General features: G+C 37.2%; 6 protein-coding genes across 6 annotated transcripts; 4 read left to right on the top strand and 2 right to left on the bottom strand.

Annotated features, from left to right (window-relative positions):
• The first annotated feature begins 2,101 nt into the window (after positions 1–2,101).
• LOC106416708 (probable pectinesterase/pectinesterase inhibitor 51) lies at positions 2,102–4,322 on the top strand. The gene is made up of 2 exons (XM_048747569.1): positions 2,102–3,108; positions 3,503–4,322. Exons 1-2 carry the CDS (start codon positions 2,151–2,153, stop codon positions 4,186–4,188), a joined length of 1,644 nt encoding a protein of 547 aa, XP_048603526.1. The 5' UTR covers positions 2,102–2,150; the 3' UTR covers positions 4,189–4,322.
• A 1,518-nt stretch (positions 4,323–5,840) lies between these two features.
• On the bottom strand, positions 5,841–7,371 carry LOC111208505 (protein IDA-LIKE 3-like). The gene is made up of 2 exons (XM_022707556.2): positions 6,768–7,371; positions 5,841–6,000 (listed from the first exon to the last, which is right to left on the bottom strand). The coding sequence occupies exon 1, from the start codon at positions 7,037–7,039 to the stop codon at positions 6,770–6,772; it is 270 nt and encodes an 89-aa protein (XP_022563277.1). The 5' UTR covers positions 7,040–7,371; the 3' UTR covers positions 5,841–6,000; positions 6,768–6,769.
• A 1,519-nt stretch (positions 7,372–8,890) lies between these two features.
• Positions 8,891–11,303, top strand: LOC106416002 (histone-lysine N-methyltransferase ATXR5). Its single transcript, XM_013856827.3, has 5 exons — positions 8,891–9,471; positions 9,599–9,676; positions 10,236–10,569; positions 10,639–10,851; positions 10,932–11,303. Exons 1-5 carry the CDS (start codon positions 9,087–9,089, stop codon positions 11,089–11,091), a joined length of 1,170 nt encoding a protein of 389 aa, XP_013712281.2. The 5' UTR covers positions 8,891–9,086; the 3' UTR covers positions 11,092–11,303.
• Positions 11,304–12,750: 1,447 nt separating this feature from the next.
• LOC106382972 (probable pectinesterase/pectinesterase inhibitor 51) lies at positions 12,751–15,216 on the bottom strand. Its single transcript, XM_013823082.3, has 2 exons — positions 14,017–15,216; positions 12,751–13,524 (listed from the first exon to the last, which is right to left on the bottom strand). Exons 1-2 carry the CDS (start codon positions 15,008–15,010, stop codon positions 12,842–12,844), a joined length of 1,677 nt encoding a protein of 558 aa, XP_013678536.2. The 5' UTR covers positions 15,011–15,216; the 3' UTR covers positions 12,751–12,841.
• A 3,468-nt stretch (positions 15,217–18,684) lies between these two features.
• Positions 18,685–20,729, top strand: LOC111202512 (transcription factor HEC3-like). Its single transcript, XM_048747535.1, has one exon. It carries the CDS (start codon positions 19,832–19,834, stop codon positions 20,474–20,476), a length of 645 nt encoding a protein of 214 aa, XP_048603492.1. The 5' UTR covers positions 18,685–19,831; the 3' UTR covers positions 20,477–20,729.
• A 3,153-nt stretch (positions 20,730–23,882) lies between these two features.
• LOC125581662 (glutathione S-transferase T2-like) lies at positions 23,883–26,682 on the top strand. Its single transcript, XM_048747496.1, has 5 exons — positions 23,883–24,173; positions 24,738–25,218; positions 25,298–25,352; positions 25,764–26,520; positions 26,609–26,682. Exons 2-4 carry the CDS (start codon positions 24,749–24,751, stop codon positions 26,508–26,510), a joined length of 1,272 nt encoding a protein of 423 aa, XP_048603453.1. The 5' UTR covers positions 23,883–24,173; positions 24,738–24,748; the 3' UTR covers positions 26,511–26,520; positions 26,609–26,682.
• The last annotated feature ends 320 nt before the right edge of the window (positions 26,683–27,002 follow it).

Here is a 27,002-nt window from a genome sequence, read left to right as displayed (position 1 = left end):
CAGACCACGCGTCATTAATGAGAATTCTATCAAGTTTCTTTGCCACCGGCCTAGTCTTGCTATTGTTCCACCAGGTGAATGTAGCACCACGGAAAGATAAATCAGTGAGCTCGGAATCCAGCAAGCAAGATCTTAAGTCCCTCATTTTTGCATCTACATTCAGAGAAGTAGGTGATGAGTGTTCCTCCGGGCTGATGGTTTGATTGAGGTCGCCAAGTAGAATCCACGGCTTGGTGGAGTTTACCAATGTTGTTGCAACATCTCTCATCTCAGACCATAACAACTTCCTTGACTCCACACAATTTGAAGCATAGACAATGGAAACTACCATACATTGTGGAGAGCTTGGTAGAGTGACTTCACAAGTGACCATTTGAAGAGACTTGGAGAGAATTAACACTCTGACACTCGGGTGCCAAAGAATCCAGATTTTCCCCAATTCCGAAAAACTGTAATTATTATCAAAGAGCCAGCCGGGAAGTAACTCGTTGATGAATTTGGACTGCTTCGGCTGCTTAACATGGGTTTCGATCAACCCTCCGAAAAGAGGCTTTGTTGCCTTAAACCATTTTTTAAAACCTCTGCGATGGCTATGTACATTGAAACCACGCACGTTCCAACAAAAAATTTCTGTACACATGGACTAAACTTGTTTGGAGCCCTTGCTCCTAGCAGCCTTCTTCTGCCTCTTGGACAGATACTTTATAAAGCCTTTGCTGTCTATCAGCTTAGTGTCCGAATCTTCAGAAGATACATCAGATGAGTCCTCTGCAACTTCAGAAGCTTGGGAGGAGTCTTGATCATCCTGAGAGGTCTGAGAGGTGTTATCCTTGTTAACCTTGTCAGAAACCGATAGCCCACTACCTTCACCCACCAGGGGCGTTGAAGACTTCTCGTTAGGCAATGGGGGAATAGGGCAGGGATTACTTGGCTTCTGAGCTATTTCAGGTTCATCTGAGAACTTCTCTTTCTGTTTCCAGATTTCAGTAACTAACTTGGCTTTGTTTCTTCTGGAGCCAATTTTCTGTTGAGTGATCGGCTTAGCTCGCTGGCAATTCTCTGATAAATGGGATGTGGAGTTGCAGGTTTTGCAGGTAATGGGGGCCTTTTTGCAACGCTTAAGGCAGTGACCAATTTCCTTGCAAAATTCGCAAATAGGAGGCATCCAAGGGCTCGAGACCAACACTCGGCTTATTTCCCCTGAATCAAATTGCACATTTACGGCTTCGGGGAGAGGCTCTCTAGGGTCTATAATGGTGAAAACTTTTGCGACTTCAAGGTTGGTCTTTGCCGCAGTTGCTGGGTGAAGAAATTTCGGGTCTCCAACCAAACCAGCTATTCTTTCCAGTCCATCCTCGTTAAAGAATTGGAATGGCTTTACCAATACTGCGCGTGACTGCTTCTACTGCTAGCCAATTTCCTCCATGTCGTTTATAGTTTCGCTCTCTCCAGATAGAGTAGAGTACTGTTTGGAAGCTGATCCGAATGAGTGCACTGTCAATGCTATTCCTAGTTACATTCAGCATGTGGGCGATAGTATCATCCCAATCTAGTGTGAATCTCTACCCAACAACTTTCCAGCTATATTAGTCCAGATAGTAAACGAATAGGGACAAACAAAAAACAAGTGTTCTCTACTCTCATCTCTTTCTTTACAAAATACACATCCGTGAGTAATGCCCCAAGTTCTTATCCTCACTCGAGCACTTGAAAACCTTTTTTCCATATAAATTATGACATGCCGGTAAAAGCAGATTCCGAACATAGAACCCCATAAATCAAGCAACAATTGTCAACCCTGAAGTCAGATCAATAGAGGTTGACTTGATCCTGAGACCTAAACACTAAACCGATAAAACCGGAATCTAAACCGGATAGTTTGATCTCCTTACTTTTATAATTAAAACTGTGTAACTAATAAAGGACACCCACGAAATGCCAATATCTCTTCTCTATCCTCTAACCTCTGCGCGCAAGATCGTTCCACTATGCTCGCCCGTGACTCTAATGGTCTGTGACTGTAATGCATCTCTCTCCATTTTTTAATTTTAATTCCCGCTTTAAAAAAAAAACAATTCCTCAAAATTTTAATTCATTTCCATATATACACATCGTTCTCTAATGGCATATTCTGTCTCTTAATCATCGCCATGTCCTCCACTCTCATCCTTCTCTTCTCTCTCTTCCTCTTAGCCTTTCCCTCCACCTCCTCCCGTCCCCACCATCACCACCACAACTCTCCTCCGCTCAATCCCTCCTCGTCTACTGCCTCTCAGATCCGTCTCGCCTGCAACGCAACTCGTTACCCCGACCAATGCCTCTCTTCACTATCCCAACCAGGTCTTGTCCCTCCGGATCCCACCCCACCTCAGATCATCCACTCAGCGATCTCCGTCTCTTTCAAAAACCTCGAAACAGCTCAGTCCAAACTCAAGTCTATCCTGGACGCGTCCGTAGGTAACCTAAACCGCACCAACGCCGCGAACACGTGCCTCGAGCTGCTCTCTTACTCCAAACGCCGCACCCTATCGGCGGATCACGCTCTGACACGTGGCCGAATCAAAGACGCTCGCGCTTGGATGAGCGCTGCTCTCGTTTACCAATACGACACATGGTCAGCGCTCAAGTACGTCAACGACACAACCCAAGTCGGAGAAACGATGTCGTTTCTCGACGGAGGGCTCCTCCACGTCACCAGTAACGCGCTCGGCATGATGGTATCGTACGATAACTTCGGAGACAAGTTAGCGTCGTGGACTCCTCCAAGAACGGAGAGGGACGGGTTCTGGGAGAAGACTGGGCCGGGTATGGGCTCGGATCCGGGTACTTTGGGTTTCCCTTCCGGTTTAAAAGAAGACGTCACGGTCTGCAAAACCGGGAAATGCCGTTACAAGACGGTTCAAGAGGCCGTTAACGCGGCGCCTGATAACAACGGAGTGCGCAAGTTTGTTATAAAGATTAGCGAAGGAGTGTATGAAGAGACCGTTAGGGTTCCGTTTGAGAAGAAGAACGTGGTCTTCATCGGAGACGGCGTGGGCAAAACGGTCATTACAGGATCTTTGAACGCCAGGATGCCCGGGATGAGCACGTTCAAATCTGCAACTGTCGGTGAGTTTATCATTATATTACGAGTAAACGTTGTTAATGTTAAACGCAACGTGATGCTTATTTGTTTATTATTTATTGACATAATAAGCGTTGAAAGTTCTTATTCATTTTATTTTTTCATTATGAATAAATTAATATTATGTGGAGTCTGCACAAGGCACGTGAAAGTATTTATATTAGGAAAATTCTTAACTTTAGTATTTCAAAAAGTTAGTTAAAAAAAAGTATTTCGAAAAGTCAAAAGTATTGTAAAATTATCATAACTGTTTTTGAAAATAATTTTGACATTTGTAAGTAGTTATATAATATTTTCTTTTATTTTTCTTGTCCGAAAATAAAATTGTAATTGACGGGTTTATTTTGTAAATTAACTGTTACATGTTTGGTTTGATAGGAGTCATGGGAGATGGTTTCATGGCTCGTGATATAACGTTCCAAAACGCGGCGGGACCAGAGGGTCACCAAGCGGTTGCGTTTAGATCCGACAGCGACTTCTCTCTGCTTGAGAACTGTGAGTTCCTTGGGAACCAAGACACACTCTATGCACATGGTCTCCGTCAGTTTTACAAAAAATGCCGTATCCAAGGGAACATTGACTTTATCTTTGGAAACTCAGCTTCAGTTTTCCAAGACTGTGAGATCCTTATCGCGCCGCGTCAAGTGAACCCCGAAAAGGGCGAGAAAAACGCTGTCACTGCACATGGAAGAATTGACCCGACGCAGTCAACGGGATTCGTGTTCGTGAACTGTTTGATAAACGGGACGGAGGAGTACATGAAACTGTATAAAGCTAACCCTAAGGTGCATATAAACTTCTTGGGGAGACCGTGGAAAGAGTTCTCGAGGACTGTCTTTATAGGCAGCAATATGGAGGCTTTGATATCTCCTGATGGTTGGTCACCGTGGGGCGGGGATTTTGCTCTTCAGACGCTGTATTATGGAGAGTCTAAGAACACGGGTTTGGGATCAGATAGGTCACGGAGGGTTTCGTGGAGCAGCGAGATACCAGAAGAGCATGTTCATGCGTACTCGGTGGCTAACTTTATTCAAGCTGATGAGTGGGCTTTGATGTCTGGTTGAATCGAGTCAGGAATAAAGGAAAGGCTTTAAAAGAAGTTTAACCATTGTACTTTAGTTGAGAACATTTATAACACGACCCAAAAATATAAAACTTTGTATTCATGTTAGTTTATATTAATTGAAAGTTTAGAACATCTAAACTGAATTTTGTAGGTGCATATACTTGTATTTAGCTATCAAAGGTTTAGCGTATTGGGGATATAATCATAAATGAGTATGGAGTAAAGTCTCTGCTTGTGAGCTGGGAAGCGTCTGATGCCTTTTGCTTGACGTTAAAACAGAGTTTGTTGTTGTAAGAAAACCAAATTCCCAAAAGTTTTCAACGAAGTAGACATCATCATCAACATCATTTCAATGAGAGTTGGCTGTAAAAAGTCAAGAGGATGCTGGAGGTTGCAAAAACTGGTAAAGGGCAGGTAATAGACCATTATCAAAGAAGAGTAGGTTTCAATTGTAAGACCAATTTGGGTTTTAGCCTGTTAGACCACTATTCATCATGCTCTTAGAGCACTTCCAACAATAAGAACACCAAAAAATTTCTAAAATTGAAAAAATATTAATATTTTAGTAAAATATAATTAGAGAATTAAAAGTTAATTGTAAAATAAAAATCCAACTAATGTATAAGTTACAAATGTTATGTGGAAATATAGTGAAGTTCTAAAAAATCTTGATATAAGATTTTATTCTCCATTTTTTCTCCTAATTTTTTTTTCTTTTTCTTTAAAAATTTAGAATCCCTGCTAAAGCCATGGTTGTAGATGCTCTTAAAAACCAACAAAAAAGCTAACTTTATTGTTTACCTCTGTAAAAACATATTATGGCAACTAATGGATGATGCATAAAGAACATTGTTTTGAGAGAAAGGAGAAACATTTTCCACATTATAATTCGGTATCTTGGAGATGGCGGTATGGAGAGCAGGCTATCTCTAACCTGCCTATCCACGGCTGTTGTTTTTGAACAACTGAGACATGAGAAGCCTTGCCAGTGAAGGTTCTCGAATTCCGCTATTTCCATATATGGTAAATGGAAGATTGGAAAATGAGCTTTATTATGATTTAGTTTATAAATGGTAACATTGCAAAATAACTACGGTGCAATTTTAATAACAGCAAAAACATATAAATACATAGATATATCGATTTTTTATTATTATCTGATGTGCGGTGTGGTTTTGTCCGTAACGTTTTGAAATAATTAATGAACCAATATGTATATACATATATACATATATATACATATTGGTTCATTAATTATTTCAAAACGTAACGGACAAAACCACACCGCACATCAGATAATAGTAAAAAAAATCGATATATCTATGCATATATATGTTTTTGTTATTATTAGAATTGCACTGTAGTTATTCTGCAATATTACCATTTAGAACTTAAGTCATAATAGATTAATATTCATTATGATTCATATTAAGTGTCGTTTTAAGTTTTAAAATTTGTTTAAGTTGTTTCATATATTCATTTCATATATTGAATAAAATTTTCTAGTTACTAATTTATTAATTTTATTAACTCCAGTCAAGCACTTGTCTGATTTAATTGTTCATGTTTTGACCAGTTCACTTCTCTACCATTAACACGGTTCAAGTCAAGCAATCTGAAGTACCATTTCCCTAGACTATTCTGTATAGATCTATGCAAGTTACTGAGATATCCAAGTAATTACAAGATTTTATCTTGCTACATCCACAAAGCTTGTTTGCTCATTTCCTTCAATGAAACCGATTTATTCTTGCTTGTTTGCTGGGCCATGCTCCTTCAATAAGTTTCTTCTTGATTCTTATCCTGGTTCCTGCAATAAACCATAATTCCTTTTAATTCTTAGTCATTCAACCAACTATTTTCACATGGCTAAGAAACCGTGAAAGAAACGTCTTCAATAAATGCTTCCACGCGTGTATGGCATTTCCGGCTTATGCACCATCTACATATGATACACAGTTGAAAGTGATTCTAACTTATGTTTTACGCAAGAAGAAAAACTACCACATTAAGTAATTAAAACCATCAGTCGGGATGAAATAAAAGAACTATTCTACCAAACGAGTTAAGTGTACGTTGTAGCCTTTTTTTTCTTTTTTTGGTTCGGGCTACAAGTTTGATTCGAACAAAAAAAATTTCAAGTCTATGTGTTACAACAAACAGTTTTGCCCGTCCGTAAACCCGACACAAATGGAACTTGTATTAAATGTAACTTGTAATAACTATCACTAGTATTGATACAGTATCACCACCAGTCATCAATCCGGATTAATCCACGATTAGAAAACAACAGGAGTCGTATGAAATTTAAAATTGAACTTTCATTTATCGGAAAATCAAAAGGAACAGTAATTGTTTAACTACAAAAAGATCCTCATCTCTCCCCTCCTCATTTACAATTAAGCACGTGTAAAATATTCAATGGATCTAACAAGTTCCAGTATTAAAAATAAAAAGTTGATGTATCCAAAGCATTTCCTACAAATAAATCAAATTAAAAAATCCCATTTTCATCAGTTTAAACCAAAAACTTACAAAAACAAAAAAAGGGAGATTGATTTATTAAAATCATTTGACCTTCAAGGAGAAGATCGAGTACTAGTAGTACTTAAACCGATGTCATTGTGTCTTCTGGAAGGACCAGAACCTGGAACCGGGAAACGATGTGGCAAGAACCACCAATACTGTACACTTCTGTGGTCTTGTACTTTGGGTGGTGAACTCGTGCTGAATACGTTCGTGGTTCCTGCTCCATTGCAGCAACTAGAAGGGATAAGAAGAAGACCAAGAATAAGGATTGTTTTCATGAGTTGGTTGATTCTTGATGTTCTGCGATTTTGAGAAAACATTTGATAAATTAAAAGGTTGGAGCCGATGAGAGAAAATGAGAGCGAGAAGGAGGAGGAAATATTCCTTAGTTGAAAGCTTTTTGGGTGGAATTATATAATATTTTAAAAGGGTGTTTCTGTTGAAGGTGATGGAATGAAAAAGTGGAGATTATGAATTGTTAATAGCAAAAAATATGGGCGCATCAAGAAGAGAGATAGAGAGGATGGTGACTGGAAGATGTTGACTTATATATGGCTATATTCCTATGTTTTTATGTTTAAGGAACCCACGGCACCTACGTCCAAAGATTCCAAATTAATCATGGATTACTTTTTTTTTGTCAAGGAATCATGGATTACTACTGGTCGTTAAGTAATAAAGCTTATACTATTAATCTAAACAATATACTATTAGGGATATTGGAACGAGGAGAATACAAATCATAGTATACTTTTAATGAAGTCATGTACTAGTATTTTTATAATTGGTCCTCCATTTGGGAAGACTACTGATTGAAGATGAAGAAGATTAATTTATAGCTCTTTATATGACCCAAAACAAGGAGTAAGACTTCTTATTAGCTGTCTTTAATTAAGTTATCTTATTTGTTTTTTTTAAGAACAATTTTTCTTATTTGTTTCCATGCATGGCTTATAAGTTATGGGGGTATATTAGTCTGTTTTCCTATCAGATATATAAGTTAAAGAACTCAAAATTCAAAATGGTTCCTGAAAGATTGCTAAGCTGGTGGTCGAGTCACAACACCTATCATGATCAAGCCTTATACATCAAAAGTAATGATAACGTGTGATACATCAAGACATGAGCCCAAGATATATGTTCAAGCTACTTTGCTACTCAGAGTATAGCTGAAAGTTCTCCCATCAAGCTGCACCTTTCAAATGCATTCTCTTAGCACATGTAAATTAAATGTTGCACTGTAGAGTCATGTTCTCATTTTTCATTTTCCATATTCCTCGCCGATAATTTATAAGAATTAGGATATTGTTATCGGTAGAGACTCAATGAAATTTCCCTAACAAAAAAGTTAATATTTCATTTTTTTATCATTGAATAACTTTATATGCATGGTAAATAAAGATCTCAAAAAATTGATTGAATTTTCTCATTTGAAAGACTATTTTTTTCCTTTGATTTCTAACCTTTTTTCAATTCTGAAAAACCAATGATAATCAATATAGATAATTTTACAAAGTTGTTTATGCCATTGGATACTTGTATTTTTTTTTAAGGATAGTAACCAATATATGTTCATTTAGAATCACTAAAAGGGTGTTAGTGGAAATTAGATTTATAAAGAATTTGTTGAAGAGAATTCTGTATATTGTGAAATTTATGCAAATAAATCAGTACAATGATTTTAAAAATCTTAGGATATATGTAGCATTCTCAAAAATCTTGTTTAACAAGAATACAACTTCCGATAATATTAATGTCAATATATTTATAAAATCATTAACATCCAAACTTTTTGAATAACAAAAAAATGTATAAAATTATAAAATCATCAAACCAATAACGTTAGAATTTAGTAAAAATTTGAGAATCTATAAACCGACAGTACAAAATTCTAAAAAATTCTAACAATCATTATAAATCGAATTCTCACTAAAACCCCCTAAATATATTTAATTTTTTTTGTACAATATCTATATAAGCTTATTTAAGAGATAAAACATTCAAATAAAAGAGTAATGCTCTAAAAATATCATTCCAAATTTGTTTCTTAAACTTTGTATATGGATTACATTTTTTTCAACAACAATGAATTACATTTTATATCCTTCCATAAATGAAAGTATATTATCTACGCAGTAGCCAATAAAATCTTTCAATTTTTGTCTTTTACCATGTCAGTAGTATACTCTCTACTTTTAATAGTCAAAAACATTTAATAATTGTAAATTCTGATTTCTTACCATCTCTGAACTTTTTTGGACAGTAACAAATACAACAAAGGGGGAGAAGAACCCAAAAATTACACTCCAGGTGACGCGGACCAATCAAATCCCATTCTCCGGCGTCTCTTCGTTCTTGAGACCCATCATGGCCACGTGGAACGCCACCTCCTCCTCCTCCGCTGCTTCATCTCCCACCTCGACGCGAAGAACCGAGGCTCCACGGAGATGGCCCTCCTCCGAATCTCCACCGAGGAAGATGAGATCAATCGCCGAGATAATGGCCATAACCGCGCCCGTCGTTGATCAAGCACAAGACGGTGGTGACGTCACCGTCACCTCCGGCGACGTCGTCGACCGCTACGGTGACGTGGCCTGCGAGAAATGCGGGTCGGGAGAGAGAGGCGACGAGCTTCTTCTCTGCGACATATGCGACAGAGGGTTTCATATGCGATGCCTTAGACCGATCGTGGTCCGTGTCCCTATCGGACAATGGCTTTGTGTCGATTGTTCCGACCCGTTACCTGTAAGATGTATGTGTTCTTTTTCTTTTTTCTTTTTGTCAAAGTTACGAACTTTATTTTAAGCAAAAAAAAAAAAAGTTACGAGCTTTCGTGTGTTCTTGTATTCAACTGTTTGTGGGGGTGATGATGTGTTTAGGTTTATCTCAGCGGAAGATTATGCATTTCTTCCGGATTGAGAAATTCGATGTAACAGAGAAACCAGAGTTGAGTCAAGGTACGGTTTTGATCATCTTTTGTTGCGTACTGTTCTAAAAATTGGTTTAGGCCCGAAAATCGGGAAATCGGGTCTAGACGAAACGATTATTCCAGCCCGATTTTTTTAAAAATGTTCTAGACGTTCAAAAAATCGGTTTAGGCGTCCATCTAAACAATAATCAGTTTTGATCATCATCGTTGTGTAGTCTTATAAAAATTGGTTTTAGGCGCGGCAAATCGAGTCTAAACGAAACGATGTTTCAGATCAAACGAAAAAGTGATCTAGGCCTTAAAAAATCGGTTTAGGCTCCCTTTCTAAACAGTAAATGTGTACCAGACGTCTAACCACAGCCTATCGATTTTTAGAACATTGATAAATATCTTAGCTTTGATAAAACTGAAGAGATGCTTCACATGATTAACAGTATGTCAGTATAATGAATATAAAGATCGCAAGGTTTAGGGTTAATAAAGCATTGATAAGAACTAGCTACTTCATTGATTAAACCGAATATTAATGTGTTTTGAAGTTGATCAAATATTCGTTTTTAATGGCTTTATTTATTGTTTTTTTTAAGAAGAGACAATAAAGCACAAGAGAAAATCTCGCCCTTTGACTCTGACGAAGAGAAGGAGAAGACTATTACCTTTTGTACCATCAAAAGATCCTAATCAGAGAGATGCACAACTGAGAACACTTGCATCCGCTTTAACAACCTTGAAAATGAAATACAGCAACGAGTTGACTTACATCCCCGGGATGGCTCCTCGGTCCGCTAATCAGTCCATGTTCGAGATTGGTGGGGTGCAGGTGCTTTCCAAGGAAGATATTGAGACACTGGAACAATGTCGAGCTATGCATCGAGTAGGAGGGTACCCTCCTCTTGTTGTCGTAGAAGATCAGTTTCAAGGGTACTAACAGATTCATTCGATCAAATCTTCCCTTAAAGATTTATAAACATTGTTTTTTTTTTTTTACAGTTTCACAGTTGAAGCAGATGGTCCAATAAAGGACCTCACATTGATAGCTGAATACGCAGGAGATGTTGATTACTTAAAGAACCGAGCAAAAGACGATTGTGACAGCATCATGACCCTCCTTTTGTGTGAAGATCCATCGAAGTCTCTTGTTATTTGCCCTGACAAGTATGGAAACATATCTCGCTTCGTCAGTGGCATCAACAATCACAATAGGTAAGCAATATCTTTTTAGGTTTTTTCTTCTTTTTTTTTTTTTGATAAAAGTTTATACAACCTTTTACTGATGGTTGCAGGTATGGTAAGAAGATGCAGAACTGTAAATGCGTGAGGTATAGCATAAATGGAGAGGTTCGAGTTCTTATAGTGGCTACAAGGGATATCTCGAAAGGGGAAAGGCTTTACTATGACTACAATGGTTATGAACATGCGTATCCTACTCATCACTTCCTATGATCATTCAGTTCAGACAGTTTGACTAGAGTCTCTGGATCAATAGTTTTTTTATTTTATTTTGATGCAATTTACCGGCCAGTTAAAAAGGGTATAGATCTAATGTATGGCCATTGGAGAGGTTAATTATTTTCAAGTGTGAAGTTAGTGATAGACTAATTACAACTTCTTTGGCAGAACTTTTGTTTGGTTTCAAAAATGAAAATTTTAAACTTATTTTCTATGTTGTTATAGACCTGTGCCAAATAAGATTTATTTAGTTTATACTCACTCCTATGAGTTTATCATTTATATTGGTTAACAAAATGAGCAACTAAAGAAAAGAAAAAATAAATATTGTCACTTATGAATGATTGGTAGTAACGCAGTCATCACCTTATATAAACAAATTGAACTAAAAATGTAATTGTGTGCTATATACTGTTCATAAGATGTGGATTTTGAAACATACTAAGTTCTTCTCACTCTCAATATTAAGGATTTGTTCGTTTGAGTTGAGCCTTGAGGTGAGAAAAACTTAATTAAGGCTCACTCGATGCAGCCAGGCGAGCAGCTGGTTCTTTACAATATTTTCATAGAATTGGCATAGCAATACAGATAAAAGTGAATTCTCCAGTTCTTTAGTCATCGTTGTAACTGTTATAGCCTAAGCGCTTTGTGTAGTCATTGGGATAAATACCATTTTGCTATAGAGATAGAGATGGTGGATACACAAGAATGCTGTGTACACGCAAACGAGTTGGTGATGCAGCTCCAATGGCCTACATTGAATAAAACGTGTTTCTTCTTCATTGTTGCTTCTGTTACATTAATGATTTACTGTAAATCATTTACACAAGATAATAAGGTTGCTAAATGATTACTGGTGAACTTAGTAGTCATGTACTTTGGGCAGATTTATTGACAGAGAGAAAGAGCTTAGGCAATCGAATCCAGCAACAGCCCAACGACCATAAGGTCCACAACGAGTGCCGCTGGACCCATGGTATGTTTTCACAGAGTAATGTATTTTTGTCTGTCATCCATTATTTGCCATAGTATGTTTTCACAGAGGTAAACACTAAAGTTAGCTTTTATATTAGTTCTGAACATTTAAAATGTAGCATTGCATCCACCGGTCTAGTGAAGCTTTTTCTTTGCCCAACAGTAAAAGCTTCTATCTACAAGAGTAGGTTAGAGTTTGTGACCACTAATCTCTTAATGTGTGGCCCTATGATCAACCAAAACAATAGAATTATGTGCCTAATGCATGGACACCTACCCCACTTACAAGTCTTTAGGTGAACCACTTAGAAAGATCCCCTAAAAGGCTAAAGTCTAAATTAACTTTGAAAACTAAACGGTTTTACCTGCCCTTTACCTGTTTTTGCTACCTACACTCTTCTTACTTTTAAGGCCAGCTCTCAAAACATTGAAATGATGATGATGATGAAAACTTCGTTGAAAACTTTAGAGAAACAAAGTTTGCTTTAACGTCAAGCAAAAAAGCATCAGACGCTACCGTGCTTGCAACTAGAGATTCTCCTCCATACCCATTTATGATTTTACCCCTACACACGCTAAAACTTTGATAGCTACATTCAATGACAAGCAAAAAAAGCTGTTTCCTCCCAAAGTTCAAAACATTTTTTTTTTGGTTTACCATCAATTATTAGTCCTAAAGATCTGAAATTTTCAATTGATATTAACTAATCTTAACTAAAGTACAATGAGAAGGTTTTCTTCTTATAACACTTTTTAGTCTTAACATGATTCAACCAGACAACGCCCACTCATCGGCTTGAATAAAGTTAGCCACCGAGTACACACGAACATGCTCGTCTGGAATCTCACTGCTCCATGAAACCCTTTTCGACCTATCAGATCCTGAACCAGTGTTCTTAGATTCACCATAATACAGAGTCTTGAGCGCAAACTCCCCCGTCCACGGTAACCACCCATCAGGAATAATCAAAGCCTCTAAATCACAGCCTATAAACACAGTCCTCGAGAACTCTTTCCAAGGCCTCCCCAAGTAGTTCTTATGCACCTTAGGCTTAGCTTTATACAGCTTCATGTACTCCTCTGTTCCGTTTATCAAACAGTTCAAGAACACGAACCCCGTTGACTGTGACGGGTCCACTCTTCCTTGAGCAGTGACGGCGTTTTTCTCGCCCTTCTCGGGTTTAAGCTGACGCGGCGCGATTAGGATCTCGCATTCTTGGAAGACAGAAGCTGAGTTTCCGAAGATGAAGTCAACGTTTCCTTGGATACGACATTTTTTGTAGAACTGACGAAGTCCATGTGCGTAGAGTGTGTCTTGGTTCCCAAGAAACTCACAGTTCTCGAGCAGAGAAAAATCACTGTCGGATCTAAAGGCTACAGCTTGGTGAGCGTCTGGTCCGGCCGTGTTCTGGAACGTTAGATCACGTGCCATGAACCCATCTCCTACCACTCCTATCAAACCAAACATGTAACTCAATAAAACCAAACATGTAACAAGTTAGCTTTACCACAAAACTAATATTACCAATGTTTTTAAAACCGGACCAGAAACTAAACTGGATAATTATCTGGTCATGGTTTAACCGGATCAAACCTGGTTTAATATATTTTTAATATATAAATTTAAAAGTTGTGTTAGTAAATATGATAAATAATTAAAATATAAATTATATAAAACATAAAAATATAAATTAGTATTTTTTATATGGTTGATTTGCGGATTTTTGATATTTTTAATGGTTTTATCGAATTTAATAATTTTGATATTCAATCGAACGACTACATGTACCACTTATTAAACCCAATCCAGCTCTATAACCGATTCATAGTTGAACCTAGATCGGTCCGGTTTTAAAAACAAGTTGGTTCGGTCCAGAGAGATTCCTGGCTTGGGTCGGAATAAGAAAAAAAAATTGCTTTAACATTAAAACTAAGTTTACTCACCGACAGTGGCAGTGTTGTACGTGGTGATCCCAGGCATACCGGCGTTCAACGATCCCGTAATGACCGTTTTGCCCATACCGTCTCCAATAAAAACAACGTTTTTTTTCTCAAACGGAACTCTAACGGTCTCCTCGTACACTCCCTCGCTGATCTTTATAACGAACTTAACCGCTCCGTTATCTTCCGGCGCCGCGTTAACGGCCTCCTGAACCGTCTTGTAACCACATTTCCCGGTTTTACAAACCGTAACGTCTTCTTTTAAACCGGAAGGGAAGCCCAAATTAGGCTCCGAGCCCAGGCCCGGCCCAGTCTTCTCCCAAAACCCGTCCCGCTCCGTCCTCGGAGGAGTCCACGACTCCACGTTGTCTCCAAAGTTATCGAAAGACACCATCATGCTCAGCGCGTTGCTGGTGACGTGGATAAGCCCGTCGAGAAACGACATCGTTTCGCCGACTTGTTTAGTGTCGTTCACGTACTTGAGCGCCGACCACGTGTCGTACTGGTACACGAGCGCAGCGCTGAGCCAAGCGCGAGCGTTTTTTATTTCGCCACGTGTCAGGGCCTGATCCGTCGATCGCGTGCGTTGCTCGGAGTAAGAGAGCAGCTGGAGGCACGTGTTCGCCGCGTTGGTGCGGTCTAGATTCCCTGCGGAGGAGTCTAGGATAGACTTCACTTTCGATTGGGCCGTCTCGAGGGCCTGGGAAGAGGCCGCGATCGCTGAGTGGATGATCTGTGATGGGCTCGGATCCGGAGGGACCCGGCCCGGTTCGGATAGGGAAGTGAGGCATTGGTCTGGGTAGCGAGTGGCCTTGCAGGCGAGACGGATCTGAGCGGCGGAGGAAGATGGAGAGGCGAAGAGGAAGAGAGAGATGAGGAGGATGAGGATGGAGGACATGGCGGCGATTAAGAGGCAGAAGCAGCGGATTGGGAGTTTTCTCCGGTGAGATTTAGCGGAGGAGAAGAGAGGGTGATGGAGTGGTTTCGACGAAGGCATTGGATAACGATGTGTGTGTATATATATGTATATGTGTAGGTGTGTGTGTGTGTGTTTATGGAAACTAATTAATTGAAAATGAAAATGGATTAACAGTCACGGACCATTAGAGTCACGGGCGGCGGATAGTGGAACACTATTGCGATCATGCGCGCAGAGACGGAGATGAGAGAGAGAGAGAGTGTTTGGAATTTTCTGGGTGACTTTTTGTTAATTAGGAAAGATAGGAGATGATATTGTCCGGTTTGGACTTCGGTTTAATCGGTTTAATGTTTAGGTATAGGTTAAGCTATGTTGATCTGACTTTAGGGTTGGTAATTGTTGTTTTCTTCATGGGTTTTCTACTTTTTCTCTGATTTCGAAATGTAGAACTAGTTTTAGGAAGTTTTTTTTTTTTGAGAAAAAGTTTTAGGAAGTTTATAAAAGAATAATAGAGTAATAAACAGCAGTCCAAAAATTTAAATTTAGGATAAATGTTGATTTGGTTAGGGATTATCACCTGGATTCGCATTAGCAAGCACTACTCACCAGTCTCAGTATTATATGGTTTTCTGCGGTTACATGTTTTTCTATATTAATTGTATGCTAGTTAGTTTTTAGTTTTCTTTATGTAAAAGTTTGTTTAAGATTTTTTGCATTTAAAAAAAAAACTTCAATGTAATGTTTATTTTTTGCATGGATTAACAACAATTATATATGCATATAAAATTTTATAAATTATTTAGCATAATTAAAGAAAAACAATATGAAAACAGTATTATGTTTCATATATTTTATATCATACAGAAAATGATTTCAAAACATTACATTTGGCATAGAAACAATATATCAGTTTGGTTAATTAAAAAATCAGAGTTTTGAGCGGCCCATATTTTGAATTGAATGACAATCTTTTGGGCTCCGGCTTGTATCGGCCTTCTAAACATGTAAGCTGCCGATAATTACCCAAATATATACACTATGGATTAGAAACAAAAAACGACACTTACCATTATTTGAATTTAACATAAGAGCAAAGTTCTCCAAATGAATATCTAAGATATTAAATATTAATTTTTTAATAAACCTTAATTATTTGATTAAATTTAATATTTTGAAAGTCTGAACCAACAAGTAGAAAATCACATAACTTAAGAAAATTTTGTTGTTCTCTCAATTTTTTAAATTATTATTTCAAAAAATTGTTGACATAGCATATGAGTTTCTACCAATAGAGAAGCTCTTAGGAGACAGTTACCAATCCACAGATAAGTCCTGGCTAGGCACGTGAATTAGGGCTAAACCCAAAAGGTTATGCGACATGTAGATATAAACATGGTTTGGGACCTTCGGATTTTTATTGTTGGGACGTAAACCATGTTGGTTTTTTTTTAATTGATCCCCAGTGCGGATTTTTCTAAAATAATATAAAATAAAACAGAAATCAAATTCTTTCAAAGCACAAAAAAAATCAATTTGTAGGCGCATGTTTTAAAACAGCCTTGTCTCGTGTATACGGCTAAAATTCATGCATATGTGTGCATGGATAGTTGGATACTAACTATAATTCATCCAAGTAAAAAACAATATCACTTAACTATATATGTCTATTTATTTTCAAAAGAAAGAGAAATAACAAGAGTCTCAAATAAAAATTAGAAGTGAAAAACTCATTAAAGAGCTTTCCATATCACACCATTTTCGGGCCAAACAAGAGACTTGTTCACTTTCTCCACAGCATCTGCCCATGCCTTGTAATCACTTTTTTAGACTTATAGACCCTCTTGCAAAAATTGACAGAAAATAATACAAAATTCATCAAAAGTTATGACAAATCGTTTCTAGAATCATATTTTTCATATAAACAAAAATTTGTTACAGGTTGTGTGTATAAATCACATTTTCAAAATATTTATCAATGTAGTTAAGTCCTTGTATCATATATAACTGGATTTGAAGGAGATTCCAGAAATTTATTTATCTTGTTGGATTCGAAGTTGTGTAAGAATCCATCTTGAATAACTAAACCTTATGCATGAAAATATAAACATAAGAAAAAATCATGGTAATTCTTTTAGCTATAATTTAAAAACTTAGTGGTATAAAAGAGCAACAATTTAAGTCTAAATAAACTGTTGGACGTAGGAAAAAGTTTTTATAAATTTCGTATGACTAATTATTTAGCACAAACTGAATGGGTTCAGTAAAAGTCATTTTGATACGCAATTTATGAATTCTTGAGTCGGAGTTCAATAGTTCGACTTACTGCCCTCGAGTTATAAAACCAATGGAATTTTATGGTATGTTAAGTATTAACATAGTCATGATTTTGGTTCTTAAATCGAATTATTTAGGTTTATATATTCTATCTCTATTTTTCTATCTTGATCACGAAACTGAATTTTTATTTTCGGACTGGCGAGTCAGTGACTCGGTGATTAAGTCGGCTTGATATTTATTAATCATCACCAAATACAACCGGTGAAATTCGATACTGAGATAATGGACTCACAAGATTACAAAGTGTTCGTATTTAGATACATACAACACTGAGTTTTGATTTGTTTGTTCCTCTCCATGGTGCAAGCAGAAAGAGGGAAAAAGAGAAGTCGCTGTAAGAGACCGGACTCTGAGGAAATGAGGGTGTGTCTTTGGGAAACGTAACACATGATTGTGTTATATATCGCTCTTGATCTATTTTTTTTTTATTTTTTTTGGACAACATCGCTATTGATACTAACACATTTGATGAATATATATATATATATATATATATATATGGATATTCAATCTTTTGTATAAGCGGTAATTTGAATGAAAATAATGGAGATCGTGTCAGATTTTATGATTCAATCTTCCTCGGAAAATGTTACACATTTATTTCACCCACTCACGTGTATATGTACTACATACATTTACATTATCCATCTTGTTAGGGTTTACAGTTACACTTTATATACGGACGAAAAAGGAGAGCCCTTTGAGATATCAACATGTTCGACCATATCAAAGAGTTAATTAAGCGATAACCGAGTGGAAAATATTTATTTGCATTCAATTTTTGTTTATTTAGGAGATCTTGACGTTTTCCATAATGTTCAAATATATATCGAGATTTTATAGCCAATAAGCTTCACTATATAACTCGATTATTTACAATTTTCTTTGATAAACCATAGTAACACGAACATGGCAATTAAATATAACTACACAATTTAAATGCAAATATATATATATATATATATATATATATATGTATATATATATACAGACCTGTATACATTTATATATTATAACTATTTTGATATACTACGTACCTAAACAAATGATCAAAACTTGTATGCAAATGTACATGTATATATAGTTGGCGGTTGGGTGGCTTTAATAAAAATAAGATACAGGGAAAAATGGATAAATACTAAAGAGGGAAACCCTATCATGCATGATTGCAGCCTGCATGCGCAATTTGTATGATTATAATGCAGACCAAATCATATCATATATATGTGCAAAAAATACATATCCTTCTCATATATTTAGATACATGTAGATGTATATATATATGTATATACATTATATTGCTTTTGAGGTGATATACATAAGAAACTTGTCACATCAGGATCGCTGATATATTATAAGATAACATTTAGTTTATTGGAACACTAATCAAGAAACGATATATAGCGTCCCTCCCTCTTTTGAAGTTTCATAGAACTTTCGTGTATTTTAAGAATTTGTGTTTATTACACACACTTTTATACATGAACGAGTTACGTAGATGTATAACTTTGAAATAAGGTGCAGAATTTTCTTCATGGAAAATGATATATTCACCATCTTATATAACTAGTCACGACGATGATACACGTCTTTCTTGTTAACAACAATCATGGATAACACCCAAATCTTGATGAAGATGTCCCCATGCGAGTGATTTGATGTGATATTTGTATCCCTTTAACCACGTCGCAAACATATACAACTCATGGAGAAAATGCAAGTTGATATTTGCTTTAAATTAGCATTTCAAGTCTCACACACAATTTACATTCAGTATTGTAATCTATCGAGAGGGAGAGAGATAATCACAACCGTTGATTGGAATTTGAGTATACGATCAACAAAATGTGCTATTTAGTGAAGAGACAAGTGAATGAGAGAAAATTTATCAATATTTCCTAATTTGAGGTGAATGGGGTTTGCGAAGAGAGAATGAGATAAAGAGCTTGAAAATTGAGAAGTCAGAATAAGAGCACACAAGTGGTGACATCTTTTAAAAATCAAAGAGGAACTCATGTTCATATAAAGTAATTCACATCTTTATTAGTTATTACTTTGGTGAAAGCTACTTTCTCAATCTGCCTTAAGTATTAATGTGAAAGTTTGAAACCCTAGCCAACTCTGTTAATTCTGATTTTAACAAAATAATGTAAAATCTATAAAGGAATGACAGGGTTTGTAAGATTTACAACATTAGATGCAGCCTGTAGAAAGATAGTCTCGTTGGCGTTGCTCTTTTAAAAGTTTATTGTCTGCAATAGTGCAAACTATACTTATTTACAAATTAATACGATTATAACAATTTATTTATTGTATCGGCCAGTGACGTCCACTTATTGGAAAAATATAAATATATACAATTCTTAAATTACATATATTTTTATCCGCACCAAAAAATATCTTTATTGCATCACCAACCTAACCCCTCATCATATGATGATCACCTTTCTTTTTCTTTTTCCTTTAAAACTATATGCACATTCACAGACATACATGTATAAATATATATTATATCTGCCTCAAAGGCATTAACATTTTCACAAATCAAACAGACACAAAAGTATGAATAATAATATGAACCCATCTCTCTTCCAAAATTACACTTGGAACAACATCATCAACAACAAGAGTGATGATCATCATCATAACGATCCAATCGGTATGGCCATGGACCAACACACCCACCTCCACATCTTCAATCCTTTCACTTCATCTTCTTCTCATTCTCATTTCCCTCCTCTCTCTTCTTCCCTCGCAACCACCACTACTCTTTTCTCCGGAGATCAAGAAGAGGATGAAGACGAAGAAGAGCCTGTAGAGGAACTAAGTGCTATGAAAGAAATGATGTACAAAATCGCAGCCATGCAGCCCGTCGACATCGATCCAGCAACCGTCAAGAAACCCAAACGCCGTAACGTTAGAATCTCCGACGACCCTCAGAGCGTGGCAGCGAGACACCGTCGTGAGAGAATCAGCGAGAGGATCAGAATCCTCCAGAGACTCGTGCCGGGTGGCACCAAGATGGATACAGCTTCAATGCTCGACGAAGCAATACGCTACGTCAAGTTCTTGAAACGGCAGATCCGGCTTCTCAATAATCCTCCTCCGCCGCAAGATCAAGCTTCTCAGGCGATGAAGACGTCATGGATTTCGCCGCCACCACCGTCAGATTTCGGCAGTGAAGGAGGAGGAGGTGAACTGATTTAAATCAGGTTACATTTCCATTAATAGTAGCTAAATTATGTTATAAAGTGTGAGTAATGGTGCAATTATGGAAAGTGTTTATATATAAAAATGGATACGAAGTAAGAGTTTGTTAGGATGTTTTATATATTGTTGTTGACCGAGAAAAGGTTGTGGAATAATCATAACGGTTAGGTTGAATTGTGTTGTGTACCACCATATATTTATATATTTATGTTATCATTTCGTATATATAATAATAAGGTCTTGATTTGTAGTTTGGTTGTATGCAAGTTCTGGCCGGGCATTTTTCGGGAATAAAAACCATGACGCCATGAAAACTCTATTTAAATAGTGTTATCATTACTGTGGATTTTGTCTTTGTATACACACAATGTATATATTTGCATTATATATTATAGATCAAATATGAATAATGAGTGTACTTCATTGTTGCATCGCTCACACATATTCATCTCTTTTTATACAAGGGGCACATATCCATCTTTACATGCATATACACCTCAAACTGATCACGTTACTGTCATTTGTTGCGTTTAGCCGTTGAGAAATTACCTGCATATATTCAGTTTATATATGTATGCTTGTATTGCGTATATAATATGGACCAATTTTAACAATTATTCAGTACAACAACCTTAATTTTATGACAAAGTTATTCTAGTTAAGTTAATAGACAAAACTAATAATCTAATAGACAAAACCTATTCAATTATACTTTCGTTTTTGGTTTTTAAAATCTCTTTAAGTAAACATAGTATCTATTTACATAGGCTCAAATGATCCTTCATAATGAGAATGTATATAACCTTGTACGAGTTTACTATTATCATATTCATCCCTTGAAATGAAAGCTTGTTATATAGTATATATAATCTCATGTAAACGGTTATGGGTGTCGATATACGTACACATAACTAGATACACCACATATAAAAGGAGCATATTGGCACATTTATATAGAGGATGGCGCAGAGAAAATGTACTTGCTCGTTTGTCTTTCGAATTTATGAATCGAAGTCCAATTAAAACAGTTGCAACCTCATTTACCTTCCCAAGAGTAAAAAAGAAAACCTTTGACAACAAACAAACATTAAAAACTAGAGCATTGCTCCATACTTGTTGGTCAGAAAACAAAACTCAAGAGAAAGAGAGAGAGCAAACATATGCTCTTTGTTTACTTCACTTCGATATTTCCGCTGACTTTTGTGTCTCCTCACATTCATAGGTTTCATTAAAGACACAACGAAGTGTCAGTGAGATTCATGGAAACCTATCCTTCTTGCTACGAACTCATTAATTTTTTTTTGGGCCTTATACATGATACTTACAGATTCATAACCTAGAGATAAAAAAAAGAGATTGAAGATTGGTCAGAAAAAGTGTTTTGAGCACGTATATATATATATATATTGTTTAAAACTATCGAGCTTAATTATCAACGATCGAATGAGCTCGAGCTATGCATCAATACTCACTAAATAACCATCGATATATTCCTATTTTTCTCAATGAGTTCGATTATATACAGAAAGGTTTCAATTAAGATATGAAAATAACTTACATCATCAACCAATTTTCTATTGACTAATTGTAGTTCTGTGAAAAAACTATATGCACTAGAAAGGCTAAAAAGATATCCACAACATTTAAAGCATCAGTAGTTTATTATTCCAGCCCATGGAAGGGAGAACGAAAGCCCAATGGCGTGAAAGTAACGAATGGGCTTACCTTACTGCGTTTTTCTTAATCTAGATTCTCCCTTACCCACCCTAAAATCTCTTGACCCGACCAAAAATGGGATCGTCTGCGAATACTGAAACCAACGACACCGCCTCGTAACCGTGGAACCACAAGCCTACTAAGCTAAAGACGTTACTGGACCAGTGTTCTACTAGACAGTTGAGATTTTATCTGAATCTCAAATATCCATTCCCAACATCTAAAATAGTTCAAAGCTAATGGGACATCGTGTGCTAACTCTGGGACATCGTATGCAGCTAATGCATCGTCCTTTTCTTCTTCTAGCTTCTTCATCTCCATCTCCTGCTCGTACACAATCATGTAACAATCTTAAATTTTTTTTCTTCTAGTGGCTAGGTCAGAGCAAGAGCTTAAAACAGATTCTGAGAGTACTTTACGTTGCATTGTGTCTGAATAATACCTCAACCAAATATCCATCACTATCTGAATCATCACCTTCTAGACATCTGAAAACATGCGAAAAAAAATGTAAATCAAAGATATGATTTCAGTGAAATATAAAGGGAATTGGAGCAGAACTCACTTACAAACTCAAAACAGATTTGGGGAACTATTTGAATGAAATGATTATACTTTTTCCTCTTCTTATGTGGCTGTTCTATCTTCTTCTCCTCTTTGTCTTCTACATTCCGACGACCATTTACTAAACCAGGAATGTTAAAAACATTAACTCTAAACAATCAGTTACCATCAGATACAAGGTGTAATCAAGATCCTAAAGCGAAAATTCTCAACTGTTGCAAATACCATTTACTCTCCACTACCATAATCAATTAACCACTTTCTTTGTCATAAAAAGAAGCTACAAACTACAAAAGAAATACATAGAGGATAAAAAGAAGCTTACTTACGAATTTGCGTTTGAGAAAGGGCTTTGTTTCTTGTTACGCTTCTCAACGAACTAAGGATTCTTCTTAGAAAAGTTTCATATACGCTGTGACAGTTGACTTGGCGTTATTGAGCCCGAACATCGTTAATGGTAGTAAAGAAAAAGATTTTCTCTTCGTGATCTGATTTTATTTGAGCAACTCTCGCTGAGATTAGCTGCAGTCTTAAATTCGAAAAATAAAGAATACAATATGGAATTGTTACTTTTTACAAGTCTAAGTTGTTTGGCAATGAATTTTGTTTAGTTTTGATATTATTGTTTTTAAATAAAAAAAATTAAATTATGAACCAATCACAATATAACAATTTTTCTCAAACATCTTCTGTGAATGAGCAGTTAATATATATGAGCACTTAAAAAGAAGTAACATTGGGTTGTCTTGTCTATTCATGTTCATGTTCTCACTCACGCGCCGCCGTCGATTTAGTAACGTTCGGAATAACATAACACTAACGGTCACGACTTTCGAGGAAACTACTATTATTACTTTTTGCTATTGGTTATCATTTGTTGTAGCGTTGACTTTTTAGTAGTTGAGGAGTTGAATCAGAGATGTCGCCTGACGGAGAACCGGTTACGGTGGATCCGTCGACAGTTGTCACGGTGAAGAGGAAGACAACTAAGTCATCTCGCAGTTGGATATCCATAGACACCACGGGGCAAAGAACGGTGCTTGACGAAGACAAATACGCGATCATGCACCGTGTTCAGATCCATGCTCGCGATCTCCGGATCCTAGACCCGAACCTTTCTTAGACCATCCGCAACGGCGGTCCAAGAGGGGTCCGTAGCCCAAATCCTTAGCCCAAAAGGAATATAATATTGATAATTGGGTTAAGATTTTGACGGATCAATCCGTAAATAAGGGCTTGAAGGACCAAGTCCTTGTGTCACGTGGCGTCTGATGGTTGGCTCGGTGAGCTATTGGGTTCGGGGTTGTGGAAAAAAAATTCATTCACGACCGAAGGCGAAAAAAAAAAAGCAGAGCTCCAGACGAAAAGGCGATTTGTCTCCGTCGTCGACCGTATTCTTCCGTGATCTTCAAAGGTAAATAGCCTTCTTCTGTGGTAGATTTAAGGATAGGTTATCGATTCCTTGTTGTTCGTTTTCCGTTTTTTAACGATTTGGGGATTTCTTCGATTTAGGGTTTCAAACAGTTTTTGGTTTTCAATTCGTTTTCAAATCGTTTTCAAACAGTTTTTGATTTAGTTTGCTCGAAAACTCATTACTCGAAGTTTGTTCTTACGGTTTCAATCGATGTAGTTACGGTTTCAATTTGTTTTCGGATTCAAACGATCTTCTAGTTTGTTCTAACGGTTTCAAGATACGAATTGTTTTCAGCGAAGCTCCGACATCGATTTGTATGTGTTTGCCTTATACAAAACGTATGTGTATGGTATGCTGTTGCTTATCTTGTTTTCAGTTTAGCTCGAAAACTCAGTACTCGATCCCTCTGTTAGCTTTATGTGTAGCTAGTAAACTGTTTAGTTTCAGGTTCAATTTACGTTAATGTGTACTTAAACTCAAATGTTTATAGTATGTTTTGTTGCGTTCTGTTCTTAATGTGAAGTTTTCTTCTTCGCTAACAATGTTTCTTTTCTTTTTTTGCAGGCCAACAAACTATGGGACAAGACTATAGCTACACTCAGCCTTCTTCATCTGACGAGTTTGACATGACCTGTTTACTTCAAGCAGAAGCTGATCTCTACGCGGATGAAGGTGAGAGTAGCTACACACCGGAACCTGAAGCTGATGAAGGAATCCCCAGGACATGTTATTGCGGTAATGAGCCTGTTGTTGCAACGTCTTACACTCCTAAAAATCCAGGAAGGAGGTACTTCTCCTGCGACAATGTTGACGATGGAGACTGCCACATCTGGAAATGGTGGGATGTGGCGATTCAAGAAGAGCTTGGTGAAATGCAAAGACAAGTTAGGATGCTCAAAGATCAATTCTTTGAGAGTGACCAGAAGGTGGCTAAGCTTGAGAAGATCGTCGGTGCATTAACGAAGAAGAAATCAATGGTTAAATATGGGTTTGCAAAGGGAGTTTGTCTACTGGTCTTGGTAATCTTGGTCATCGTAATGGGCTGGTAAGTTTCATTTCAATTTTGAATATTATATTTGAGACAAAATAAAAATTTTTAACTGTTTTATCTTATGTCTTTCAAGGAAGAGCTTCGGAGGATTTAAACAACAATGTCGGAACTCGAGATGGGCTTCACAGGTACAATACTTCCACTCTCTTTTGTTTCAGTAATAAAAATTAACTATACTGGTCATGCTTTAATGGTTATTAATGCTAGTATTGCTTCCTAACTTTAGATTTGATAGAATCGTACTTGTTAGCTTTTAGTGTAGCAAGTAGAGAAGTTATTAGTCTGATTTGAGTGGTGGTTAATGCTTGTTTGCTTTCTATCTGCCTAACTACTCCGAACCTAAATGCTAGTTTACTTTCTATCGCTTACTTAAGTGTCTGTGTTACTAATAGAGTAACACAGACCATCATCTAAACATGAATAACAGAACTGGGTTTGTTAATCTAATGTATAGTCAATCTTCAGTTGACCTTGAGTCACCCGAACCTGCTTGGTTCGGTAGCCAGGGTCCTGATGAGTATGGTTTCCACCCTGTCCAGCCTAGTCTCGAGTCTCCTGTCCAGCCTACAGTCGAGTCTCCTGTCCAGCCTACAGTCGAGTCTGCTGGCAAAGAGCGGAGGCCATGGTCTCTGCTTGAGGATAAAATCCTCATTGGGGCGTGGCTTAACACCAGCAAAGACCCTGTAGTCAGCTGTGACCAGAAAGCGGAACGTTTCTGGAAGAGAATCGTTGACTACTACAACGCAAGCCCTCAACTGGTTGGGTCAGTACCTAGAGAGATTCGTCCAGCCAAGCAGAGGTGGGCTAGGATTAACGAGCAAGTCTGTAAGTTCGTAGGATGCTATGATGCGGCATTGAGGGGGCAGAGAAGTGGTCAGAATGATGATGATGTGATGAAAGCTGCACTAGACTCATTCTTCAACATTTACCAGCGCAAGTTCGGCCTCGAACATGCGTGGAGGGAGCTGAGGCATGACCAGAAATGGTGCACGGCGTATATGGTTAAAGACGGTGGAAAGGAGAAGCGCAAACAAGTGGTTGACCTTGATACAGAAGATGAAGTACCCGAACATGAAGCAAGACCAGTTGGTGTGAAAGCTGCTAAAGCTGCTGGTAAGAGAAAGAAGAGTGGCAAACAAGAAGAGATGTCACAGTTAGAGGCCATCATGGAAATGAAAGGAAAACTCTCCAAACAAAAAATTATTGAACGTTTACTTGCCAAAAAAGATCCACTATCTGAGGTGGAAGAATCTCTAAAATTGAAACTGATGTCTGAGATGTTATGAGGCTATTAAGGTGCATTGTGTAGTTAGTTGTTCGAAGTATTTGTTACATGGCGCATTAATTTTATTCTTTACTAACTCTTGTCTTTGACTTGTTTCAGGTTCAGCAGTAGGACATGTGACCAGAGTCACGGGTGGTGCAGTAGGACATGTGACCGGAGTCACGGGTGTATTTAAAGTTTTTTGTTGTTTTCCTCATGTGACCAGAGTCACGGGTGGTGCATTGAGGGTGTATAAGTATCAGTAATTTCTTGCGGAATTAGATATCTCTCTTGCTGTGTTTCCTCTCTATCAAACTTGTCTCCTTTTGTTGTAATCCAAGGCTGTATTATTTTAACTACAATCCCGAAGTGTAATCGACGAAGTTTGCTTCTCTTTATGTAACTTCTCTTTAGGTAACTGCTTTTGATTGTTATAAGAGTTTGCTTCTCATCCAATTTGCACTTAGTTGATAGTCAAAAAATTCTTATATGACTGCTTTATGTAACTTCTCTT

The sequence above is a fragment of the Brassica napus genome, chromosome A2, assembly GCF_020379485.1.
Source record: "Brassica napus cultivar Da-Ae chromosome A2, Da-Ae, whole genome shotgun sequence".
In the NCBI taxonomy this organism is placed as follows: Eukaryota; Viridiplantae; Streptophyta; class Magnoliopsida; order Brassicales; family Brassicaceae; genus Brassica; species Brassica napus.
This window is presented reverse-complemented; position numbering and strand designations above follow the sequence as displayed.

Bases quoted from the DNA above. Each gene is read 5' to 3' on its own strand.
- LOC106416708 (XM_048747569.1), top strand. From the start codon at position 2,151: ATGTCCTCCACTCTCATCCTTCTCTTCTCTCTCTTCCTCTTAGCCTTT. The intron at 3,109-3,502 runs GTGAGTTTATCA...TTGGTTTGATAG, and splicing joins GTTCAAATCTGCAACTGTCG to GAGTCATGGGAGATGGTTTC.
- LOC111208505 (XM_022707556.2), bottom strand. From the start codon at position 7,039: ATGTTTTCTCAAAATCGCAGAACATCAAGAATCAACCAACTCATGAAA.
- LOC106416002 (XM_013856827.3), top strand. From the start codon at position 9,087: ATGGCCACGTGGAACGCCACCTCCTCCTCCTCCGCTGCTTCATCTCCC. The intron at 9,472-9,598 runs GTATGTGTTCTT...TGATGTGTTTAG, and splicing joins CGACCCGTTACCTGTAAGAT to GTTTATCTCAGCGGAAGATT. The intron at 10,570-10,638 runs GTACTAACAGAT...TTTTTTTTACAG, and splicing joins GTAGAAGATCAGTTTCAAGG to TTTCACAGTTGAAGCAGATG.
- LOC106382972 (XM_013823082.3), bottom strand. From the start codon at position 15,010: ATGCCTTCGTCGAAACCACTCCATCACCCTCTCTTCTCCTCCGCTAAA. The intron at 13,525-14,016 runs GTGAGTAAACTT...TTGGTTTGATAG, and splicing joins GTACAACACTGCCACTGTCG to GAGTGGTAGGAGATGGGTTC.
- LOC111202512 (XM_048747535.1), top strand. From the start codon at position 19,832: ATGAATAATAATATGAACCCATCTCTCTTCCAAAATTACACTTGGAAC.
- LOC125581662 (XM_048747496.1), top strand. From the start codon at position 24,749: ATGGGACAAGACTATAGCTACACTCAGCCTTCTTCATCTGACGAGTTT. The intron at 25,219-25,297 runs GTAAGTTTCATT...ATGTCTTTCAAG, and splicing joins TTGGTCATCGTAATGGGCTG to GAAGAGCTTCGGAGGATTTA. The intron at 25,353-25,763 runs GTACAATACTTC...CACCCTGTCCAG, and splicing joins ACTCGAGATGGGCTTCACAG to CCTAGTCTCGAGTCTCCTGT.